The following is an 11,599-nucleotide window of genomic DNA, read 5'->3' on the forward strand; positions in this document are numbered from 1 at the left end:
GTGACTACCGAACGGTACGTGAAGGTTTTGGAAGATGATTTGATGCCCGTTATCCAAAGTGACCCTGATTTCGACAAGATGTGGTTCAGACAAGATGGAGCTCGACCCCATCGAAGCAGGAGAATCTTCGATGTCCTGGAGGAGCACTTCGGTGACCGCAATGTGGCTCTGGAGTACCCAGAGGCCACTGGCATGGGCTTCGATTGGCCGCCATATTCTCCATATCTAAACACATGCGACTCCTTTTTGTGGGGCTACAACAAGGTGTACACCAATAACCATGAAAGAAATTGCAGAGCTGAAAAAAGCCATTCAGGAGGTCATCGACAGCATCGATGTCCCGACACTTCAGCTGGTCACGCAGAATTTCGCTATTCGTCTGCGCCACATCATCGCCAATGATGGCAGGCATATAGAACATGTCATAACTTAAATCCGAATGTATGTAGTGACGTTTACACGTTGAATAAAGTGCGTCCACGCCGTAGTTTGTAACTAATTTAGTTTTTTTTTCGTATAGTTCAATAATAGTACCCTGTAAGTTCATTCAGTGTAACATAACGAGATTGCGTCTACACCCGATTACACGGTCATCTTCAAATTTAGGTCGATCATGCTGTTGTGTTACACCGAATATGGTCTTTGTGTCGGTAGATTTGTACCGATGCAGTTCTCGGATGCTGCCATCTCGAAAATACTTCCCATTGATTTCATGTGTCATCCCTTGTGCGACTGGCAGCAGCTGTGAATATTCTTCGATTGTTTCTTATTGTTTGTTAAGCCGTGCGTTGCTGTCTGACGCTTGTTTGGAGCGCTCGTGAAAATGGCTGCGGACGAGCCTCCTGTCGCATCGAAGCTGTAAGCTGTGTCTCGTATTGCACGGAGCAGTCAACAGCCGCACACGGCAGGTGGTGATTAGCGGAGCACGGCTGGTCCAGTCGGTGTGAACGCAGTCTAATAGGCCACCAGTGTCCGTGAGGGACAACACAGTGCGGGCTCCCCACAGGAACCATAACACTGGGCATGGGTCCAGACTCCGACCAGCCCAGGCAAACCAAATGCTAAGCACAGGATACCCCCCCAGGTTCTCAATCATTTCCCACAGAACCCCTACTGAACTTATTAGGGCCCTCATGGTGAGATTTCTCTCCGCACATGTAACGAGCTGCTCCTGAGAACCCTATTATGTTAACAGTGCTGTAAATTTCTTCAGCTAATGTACGCCAGAGAGCAGTTGAATGGAATGGATAGTGTCTTGAAAGAAGGATATAAGATGAACGTCAACAAAAGCAAAACGAGGATAATCGAATGTAGTCGAATTAAGTCGGGTGATGCTGAGGGAATTAGAGTAGGAAATGAGACACTTAAAGTAGTGAAGGAGTTTCGCTATTTTGGGAGCAAAATAACTGATGATGGTCGAAGTAGAGATGATATAAGATGTAGACTGTCAATGGCAAGGAAAGCGTTTCCGAAGAAGAGAAATTTGTTAACATCGAGTATAGATTTAAGTGTCAGGAAGTCGTTTCTGAAATTTTTGTATGGAGTGTGGCCATGTATGGAAGTGAAACATGGACGATAAATAGTTTAGACAAGAAGAGAATAGAAGCTTTCGAAATGTGGTGCTACAGAAGAACACTGAAGATTAGATGGGTAGATCACATAACTAATGAGGAGGTATTGAATAGGATTGGGGAGAAGAGGATCGGTTGGTAGGACATGTTCTGAGGCATCAAGGGATCACCAATTTAGTATTGGAGAGCAGCGTGGAGGGTAAAAATCGTAGAAGGAGACCAAGAGATGAATACACCAAGCAGATTCAGAAGGATGTGGGTTGCAGTAGGTACCAGGAGATGAACAAGCTTGCACAGGATAGAGTAGCATGAAGAGCTGCACCAACCCAGTCTCAGGACTGAAGACCACAACAACAACAATGTACGCCAATTATCTTCATACAGAGGACTGGGTAACCCACAGATAACTTTATCAGTGAGCTTTTGTATGGTCGTGAAGGGTTTTCAGATGCTATTGAATCCTAAAAAGTGCGTTTCCTGACACATCAAACGACTGCTCAAGTGTGCAACACATTGCCCCTACGTGTTAAGTCACACGACGCACATTCTCACTCTACTCACCAATGATTCCTTTTCAATAATTAAGTGTGATCATCAAGTCATTCTAATGCTCGAAATCTGCAGGAGGTTGGCTCTCCTACTTCGCTTAAGTTTTGCTGCGAATCCAGTGACTCGATGTTCAGTACAAGTTGAGGTGATAGCCATTGGGAAAACACATCTCCGTGGTACCTTCAGAGCTTCACCAATAGAGAAATAATTTGTACTGATTTCTTGAAAAGGCCATCTCGGATTTAGTTCGTTAGAGTCTTTATTAGAACTTGGCGAATATGTCTATGAAGTATGACGAGTGTATTTGTATCTTGTGAACGACCATTACTGGTGCTTCGCCAGTATGTGTCCTATATGCCTTGATGCCTGAACGCTTATGTAGCGAAAGAAAGGCAATGGATGAAAGCAAGTACTAACACATAGCCAAGTCGTCTCGATTAACATCGAGGTTACGGCTGGCTTAACATTCTGGTTTGATAGACGGATTACAATGTGAAAAGTCACGTATCTTCACACCATGAGACAATATGGTGAAATTTTGGATTTAACGGAGGTTGGTGGACAGATATTCTACACTACTGGTCATTAAAATTGCTACACCACGAAGATGACGTGCTACATGTAGGGAAGCAGCCTACTCACGCTGTAGTAAATTCACATCAGTTTCCATTGTGTGCCAGCCAGTCTGCTGTAACTAGCTCTGACGTCATAAATGTTGCGCAATACCTTAAAAATCAAGCAAATGAACTAAAACTTTCTAGCATGTCAGGAATAATACTAAATTAATGTGTGTTGAATATCAGTTCGATAACTTAAGTCATTTTCGAAATTTGGACGTTTTTCTGAAAAAATCATTGGCGCAACAGAAAAGAGCTAGAGACTTCAAAATTTATATTTAGATTCATCTTTCATAATGATTTAATAAAAATAGTACTTTGGATTTCACAAATTAAGATTTTAGTGGAAATTCATGATTTTCTGGTTTTCATCTCAAAACTGAAGGAAGCAAGATAGATTAAGTAGGCTAATAAATAAGGCTAGGATGTTTAGATTTTAATAGGTTGGAGGTCCGCTATGACTATGAAGATGTGTAAAGTTTCTTTTGAATACCTATAAAATTATAGCGATAGCGGATCTCAAAAGGGCCAGTTCAGAGCTCATCTACTGCGTACAGTGTAATTTAATTAATTCTCTCGCCCAAAATATTTAACTTAGCCACGTCAAAATTTTATTATCAATACTTACCTGCGTGCTGAATGCATGTTTAAATTAAGAGCTTCTTCGGCCATCAGCAAAAGAAGCTATAAATTATTATGTAACTTGAAGTGGTGCGTTACTAGCCCAGCGGCTAGTCGGGAGAGCCGAAAAGATCAGGCGTTCCCTTAGCCGTCCGCACCGCGGCTTTATACACTCCTGGAAATGGAAAAAAGAACACATTGACACCGGTGTGTCAGACCCACCATACTTGCTCCGGACACTGCGAGAGGGCTGTACAAGCAATGATCACACGCACGGCACAGCGGACACACCAGGAATCGCGGTGTTGGCCGTCGAATGGCGCTAGCTGCGCAGCATTTGTGCACCGCCGCCGTCAGTGTCAGCCAGTTTGCCGTGGCATACGGAGCTCCATCGCAGTCTTTAACACTGGTAGCATGCCGCGACAGCGTGGACGTGAACCGTATGTGCAGTTGACGGACTTTGAGCGAGGGCGTATAGTGGGCATGCGGGAGGCCGGGTGGACGTACCGCCGAATTGCTCAAAACGTGGGGCGTGAGGTCTCCACAGTACATCAATGTTGTCGCCAGTGGTCGGCGGAAGGTGCACGTGCCCGTTGACCTGGGACCGGACCGCAGCGACGCACGGATGCACGCCAAGACCGTAGGATCCTACGCAGTACCGTAGGGGACCGCACCGCCACTTCCCAGCAAATTAGGGACACTGTTGCTCCTGGGATATCGGCGAGGACCATTCGCAACCGTCTCCATGAAGCTGTGCTACGGTCCCGCACACCGTTAGGCCGTCTTCCGCTCACGCCCCAACATCGTGCAGCCCGCCTCCAGTGGTGTCGCGACAGGCGTGAATGGAGGGACGAATGGAGACGTGTCGTCTTCAGCGATGAGAGTCGCTTCTGCCTTGGTGCCAATGATGGTCGTATGCGTGTTTGGCGCCGTGCAGGTGAGCGCCACAATCAGGACTGCATACGACCGAGGCACAAAGGGCCAACACCCGGCATCATGGTGTGGGGAGCGATCTCCTACACTGGCCGTACACTACTGGTGATCGTCGAGGGGACACTGAATAGTGCACGGTACATGCAAACCGTCATCGAACCCATCGTTCTGCCATTCCTAGACCGGCAAGGGAACTTGCTGTTCCAACAGGACAATGCACGTCCGCATGTATCCCGTGCCACCCAACGTGCTCTAGAAGGTGTAAGTCAACTACCCTGGTCAGCAAGATCTCCGGATCTGTCCCCCATTGAGCATGTTTGGGACTGGATGAAGCGTCGTCTCACGCGGTCTGCACGTCCAGCACGAACGCTGGTCCAACTGAGGCGCCACGTGGAAATGGCATGGCAAGCCGTTCCACAGGACTACATCCAGCATCTCTACGATCGTCTCCATGAGAGAATAGCAGCCTGCATTGCTGCGAAAGGTGGATATACACTGTGCTAGTGCCGACATTGTGCATGCTCTGTTGCCTGTGTCTATGTGCCTGTGGTTCTGTCAGTGTGATCATGTGATGTATCTGACCCCACGAATGTGTCAATAAAGTTTCCCCTTCCTGGGACAATGAATTCACGGTGTTCTTATTTCAATTTCCAGGAGTGTATATAAGAACGCTGCGCGAGGAAGCAAGGCCCCAGTTCTCTCCAGACGCTGAATGACACGCCATCTGTGTCGGGAGTCGCGTCGCATCAGTGTCACTGCTACAAACAGCCTCGGATGCCGTATAGTGTTAATTCTGGGTTGACTTTAATTATCGGTATTCAGTTTGCGTATTGTCGTATTTTCACGTGCCGTCGCAGGACAGACATTCTACCAATTATTTAGCGTGACGTTTGATGAAATATTTTCATCAAATTATGGCGAGCATTCTTTTTTAACATTTAATTCGGACATTTATAGTTGCATCAGCGCATAAGACTCTGAACTGCTCTGTTAGTTAGGTTGTAGGGATACTTGTGTTTTTTATCAGTGAATTTCAGAATATACTCAACTATTTTGGAAAACCGTTTTTGATTAGAAATCCCGGACAATCTCCTAATTCCTCAGAGCTATAAGCTGCAGCTATAATAACATTCTCAGATAAAGTGGGCACTAGGATCTCTAATTACTGGTTCCAGGTTTTATTAAATCACTTTCTGGGTGCCAAAAAATAAATAGAGAGCCAGTGTTGAGAACGGCAAAAGACAGCATTAACAACATTCTAAAAGCCAGAAACTGATTCAACATGCAAGTGTCAATATGCAGCAATTAAATTCATTTATTTTTACAAACTTAACCGCCGCCCCACATATGGTGCATCTGCCGGGAAATGTTACAACATTCAAACAAGGATACAACAGTTAGTTCATTTTTACAAACTTAACTGCCGCCCCACATACAGACGCGAAATTTAACTGACAGGAAGAAGATGATGGGATATGCAAATGATTAGCTTTTCAGAGCATTCACACAAGGTTGGCGCCGGTGGCGAAACCTACAACGTGCTGGCATGAGGAAAGCTCCCAACCGATTTCTCATTCACAAACAGCAGTTGACCGGCGTTGCCTGGTGAAACGTTGTTGTGATGCCTCGTGTAAGGAGGAGAAATGCGTACCAAGACGTTTCCGTCTCTGATAAAGGTCGGATTGTAGCCTATCGCGATTGCGGTTTATCGTATCACGACATTGCTGCTAGCGTTTGTCGAGAACCAATGACTGTTAGCAGAATGTGGAATCGTTGGCTTCAGGAGGGTAATACGGAACGCCGTGCTGGATCCCAACGGCCTCGTATCACTAGCAGTCGAAATGATAGGCATCTGGTCCTCATGGCTGTAACGGATCGTGCAGCCACGTCTCGATCCCTGAGTCAACAGATGAGGACGTTTGCAAGACAACAACCATCTGCACGAACAGTTCGAAGACGTTTGCAGAAGCATGGACTATCAGCTCGGAGACCACGGCCTCGGGTACCCTTCACGCTGCATCACAGACAGAAGCGCCTGCGTTGGTGTACTCAACGACGAACCTGGGTGCACGAATGCCAAAACGTCATTTTTTTCGGATGAATCCAGGATCTGTTTACAGCATCATGATGGTCGCATCCGTGTTTGGCGACATCGGGGTGAAAGCACATTGGAAGCGTGTATTCGTCATCGCGCACATTGGAAGCGTGATGGTATGGGATGCCATTGGTTGCACGTCTCGGTCACCTCTTGTTTGCATTGACGGCACTTTGAACAGTGGACGTTACATTTCAGATGTGTTACGACCCGTGGCTCTACCATTCATTCGATACCTGCGAAACCCTACATTTCTGCAGGATAATGCACGACCGCATGTTGCAGGTCCTGAACGGGCCTTTGGATACAGAAAATGTTCGACTGCTGCCCTGGCAAGCACATTCTCCAGATCTCTCACCAATTGAAAACTTCTGGTCAATGGCGGCCGAGCAACTGGCTCGTCACAATACGCCATTCACTACTCTTGATGAACTGTGGTATCGTGTTGAAGCTGCATGGGCAGCTGTACCTGTACACGCCATCCAAGCTCTGACTCGATGCCCAGGCGTATCAAGGCCGTCATTACGGCCAGAGGTGGTTGTTCTCGGTACTGATTTCTCAGGATCTATGCACCCAAATTGCGTGAAAATGTAATCACATGTCAGTTCTAGTATAATATATCTGTCCAATGAATACCCGTTTATAATCTGCATTTCATCTTGGTGTAGCAATTTTAATGGTCAGTAGTGTAACAGTCAGTCACCTGCCGCAGACGATCAAACACTGCTGATGAAAATTTATTTCATGGTCAGCAAGCGAGCCGGTTATTTCCAGATAAACACGGCTACACTTGCAGGCAGCAACAATACATTGCAAAGAATAGACAAAGTAGTTTCCACTGCCTAGACCTAGAAGTGGTGTTCATACGGATATGATACATCTAGGATTCTTGCAATTTTAGTTAGTTTTAAGTAAGTGAGGCACACAAATGAGGGAAAGAAATACACAAATCAGACATTGTGTTTGTGATGTTGATGCGTGAGCTGTGCCGTACCCAGTACAGACTGCTGCGGCAGCCACTTCGAGACTTTGACGTTGGGCGGCAGGTTTTCCATGTCCTTCTCCCATTTCCACAGCACCCTCTGCGGGATTTTCTTGAAACCCTCGAGAAACTCCAGCCTTTTATCTTCTGGCATCGTACTGGCCTGCAGAGTGGAACCCAGGCTGAAGTACACGGCGCCGTGTTCTGCCCCGTCCAGCCAGTCCTGTATGTCCTATTCGTAAAAGTAAGCACTGAGTTGTAAACACCTGTAATAACGGAACTTTTAAGTATTATCAGTGCAATTGCAGAGCAGACGTGCCATAAACTGTAACGATACATGTATGCAAATACAATCATGCAAATACACGGCTCCATCAGTGAACAATCGTAAAGAATAACAAGTGAAAGAAAATTATTCATGTTATTAATAGTTCAGACTTCACTACGAAACGACAATGTGGCATATGTCCTTTTAAAGAATATTCTCTGCTTTCGCTATGCACATAGCGAGGGTTAGGGCTTGACATCAGGTCACGATCAAGTCATTCGAGACGTAGAACGGACTCGAATTTGACGTGGTCCGAAACGACGTCCGCTGTTACCTTGTCGGGGGAACCATCCTAGAATTCACCTTCAACGATTTAGGGAAACCACTGAAACTCCGAATCTGGATGGCCGAATGTGGCATTGAACCATGTTCCTTCTGAATGCGAGTCCAGTGTCTCAACCAATGCTCTCCCTCTTCTGGCTCATGACTTCTCAGTCCTGTCTCAAATTCGCCGTGAACATATGTTAGTCTCTTGTCAAAGCTGAGAACTGAATATAGAAGTCGCTGTGTGGACCCTTCTGGCAGGGCAGAATCCTTGTCAGGCAGTAATTGCATACCCAACAACATTCAATTTATCACCATATGCCATATGAAGCCCTTTAGAGGCGGACTGTAGACACAGGAAATTTTCATCGTAGGCCAGTAAAAAGTTACAATTGGTAACACTCGAAACCTGTCGACATCTGGCTTGAACTACGCACAGGAATTCGCCTAAGGATATGGGGCAGACAGTTGCTTCGGGAGTTTCAGTTTCCAAACAAACTATCTATAAAGAGCTCAGAGCATCTGTCAATGTCCCAGACATCTAGCAATGTGTGTTCTCCATGGGGAAGTAGACAGATATTTTTTATTGATCGGGCGATGAACTATTGTCTTTGCAGATAATTTCCACTTCAGTTTTCAAAATTATTATCGAAATAAGTTGCCGATATTATCGCAACAAAATCATGAGAATCAACTGGTTTGGTGGTGGTGAGATTTATCGGTTGGGGAGACAACACGTCAGATGTCCTTACAGAACCTCATTGTGTGTGGATGGTTTCAGAGGTACAGTGTGAGGTATTGTAGAAAATAGTGGAAATCAATTGGTCTGGTAGTGGTGAGATCCATCGGGTGGGGAGGCAACACGTTAGGTGTGCTTACAGAGCCCCATAGTGGTCGGAGGGGTTTCAGAGGTACAGACTTGAGGCAATGCAGCGATATCCATGACCTCCGAGAAGAGCAACGGGCCAAGACGCCCTGTTTCGAGACGGTAATGCTTGTCTGGATGGAGCTGCCCCAGAGGACGAAATACTCGCAGGCTCGTCAGCGAGGTTACCTAATCTGAATCCTACAAACTTTCTGTGCGTGTCGAATTTTAGCCCCTCACCTGTCATTGAGGACTCGTCAAGACCTGAGCACAATCCTTGTTCAGAAATGGAATTAACTACCAACAGAGCTCTTGAACCTCCTCATAAACAGTATTGCACATTGCTATCAAGCACCTGTTTGAAAGTGGCATACATATTCCTCATTAACTCTTTTCTTGTTGTGGAAGAGGATTTACTAGTTACTGAATGAGGCAGCAAAGAGGCTAAGACACTGGACTCACAATCCAGAGGATGGAATTTCGGGAACGAATATAGTCGTCCAGACTGAGGTTTTCTGGGGTTTTCCTACACCACTGTAGGCAAATGCCAGGATGATCACTTCGAAAAGTACACTGCTTCCCTAAATCGATGTCGCGCCCCATATCTGATCGTTCCAACGTCGACCGTACAATAGAAGGACAAAAGTCATGGAATAATGATATGCGTATAAACAGATGGCGGTAGTATCGTGTAGACAAGGTATAAAATGGCAGTGTACTCACAGAGCCGTCATTTGTTCCCAGGTGATTAATGTGAAAAGGCTTCTGACGTGATTATGACCGACGGTGGGGATTAACTAACTTTGGTAGTTGTCGCTAGATGCATGGGACATTCCATTTCGGAAATCGTTAGGGAGTTCAATGTTCAGAGATCTACTGATTAAACAGTGTGCAGAGAATACCAAATTTCATGCATCACCTCTCACCACTGACAACTCAGTGGCCGACGGCCTTAAAAAAAAATGGTTCAAATGGCTCTGAGCACTATGGGACTTAACATCTATGGTCATCAGTCCCCTAGAACTTAGGACTACTTAAACCTAACTAACCTAAGGACAGCACACAACACCCAGCCATCACGAGGCAGAGAAAATCCCTGACCCCGCCGGGAATCGAACCCGGGAACCCGGGCGTGGGAAGCGAGAACGCTACCGCACGACCACGAGATGCGGGCGACGGCCTTCACTTAACGACCGAGAGCAGCAGCACACGTGTAAAGTTGTCGGTGCTAATAGACAAGCAACAAGGCGTGAAATAACTGCAGCAATCAAAGTGAGACATACGACGAACGTATACGTTAGGACAGTGCGAAGAAATTTCGTGCTACTGTTCTATGGTAGCAGAGAACTGACGTCAGGGCCTTAGTTAACAGCACGACATTGCCTGCAGCGCTTCTCGCTGTCTCGTGACCATATCGGTTGTACCCTAGACCACCAGAAAGACCCGGCCTGGTCAGATGAGCCCCAATTTCAATTGGTAAGAGCTGATGAAAGGGTTAGAGTGTGGTCCAGGCTCCACGACGCCATGGAACCAAGTTGTCAACAAGGCAATGCGCGAGCCGGTGGGGGTTCCATAATGATATGGGCTGTGTATATGTGAACGTGCTGGGTCCTCTGGTCCAACTGAACCGGTCATTGACTGGGAATGGTTACGTTCGACTAATTCTGAGACAATTTGTAGCCAATCATGACTTCATGTTCCCAAACAGTGATGGAATTTTTATGGGCAACAGTGCGCCATGTAACCAGTGAAGAGAACAATTCGAGCGCCTGGCGTGAATTCCATCGAGCATTTCTGGTACGTACTCTAGAGGTCAGTTCATGAGCAAAGCCCTGCACTGGCAACACTTACGCAATTATCTACATTGCATCTATACTCCGCGAGCCACCTTACGGTGTGTGGCGGAGGGTACTTATTGTACCACTATCTGATCCCCCCTTCCCTGTTCCATTCACGAATTGTGCGTGGGAAGAACGACTGCTTGTAAGTCTCCGTATTTGCTCTAATTTCTCGGATCTTTTCGTTGTGATCATTACGCGAGATATATGTGGGCGGTAGTAATATGTTGCCCATCTCTTCCCGGAATGTGCTCTCTCGTAATTTCGATAATAAACCTCTCCGTATTGCGTAACGCCTTTCTTGAAGTGTCCGCCACTGGAGCTTGTTCAGCATCTCCGTAACGCTCTCGCGCTGACTAAATGTCCCCATGACGAATCGGTTGACGGTTATAGTGGCAGCATGGCTCAATTTTATGCAGGGGACTTTCAGCGTCTCGTTGAGTCCATGTCACGTCGACTTCCTGCACATGCTGGGCAAAAGAAGTTCGAAGACGAGATTACGAGGTATGTCATGGCTTTTGCCGCTTCAGTGTATAACCTTCTTACTTCCTTAGTTTCATTATTGTAATTTTTGCATTTTGTACCTCAATTTTTGCCTTTCCTTATTACATATACTACAGAAAATGTTACACTTTACCTTGTTCTGCATTTCGACATACTTCTTGTGAAATACGAGGGCTATTCGGAAAGTGAGAAACGATCGGTCACGAAATGGAAACGACTGTGAAAATCCGGCATGGTTGATATTGAAATCAATCCTATTGTTGAAATTATTACGGCTATAGGACGAATAATTCTTGATTTTTGGGACTTTATAGATAATGAATTTTCGGTATATGATATAATTAGAGCCGAGAATGTTCAAATGGCTCTGAGCACTATGGGACTCAACAGCTATGGTCATCAGTCCCCTAGAACTTACAACTACTTAAACCT

At 46.0% G+C, this 11,599-nt stretch overlaps 1 protein-coding gene across 1 annotated transcript in view; it reads right to left on the minus strand.

The window, feature by feature from the left end:
- LOC126475030 (UDP-glucosyltransferase 2-like) overlaps window positions 1-11,599 on the minus strand; it is a 64,114-nt gene that overhangs the window by 20,715 nt on the left and 31,800 nt on the right. The window contains exon 5 of the mRNA XM_050102573.1: window positions 7,381-7,600. Within this exon, the coding sequence (XP_049958530.1) occupies window positions 7,381-7,600 (220 nt within the window). The remainder of the gene's footprint in view (window positions 1-7,380; window positions 7,601-11,599) is intronic.

Source organism: Schistocerca serialis, chromosome 4 (assembly GCF_023864345.2).
Source record: "Schistocerca serialis cubense isolate TAMUIC-IGC-003099 chromosome 4, iqSchSeri2.2, whole genome shotgun sequence".
Taxonomy (NCBI): Eukaryota; Metazoa; Arthropoda; class Insecta; order Orthoptera; family Acrididae; genus Schistocerca; species Schistocerca serialis.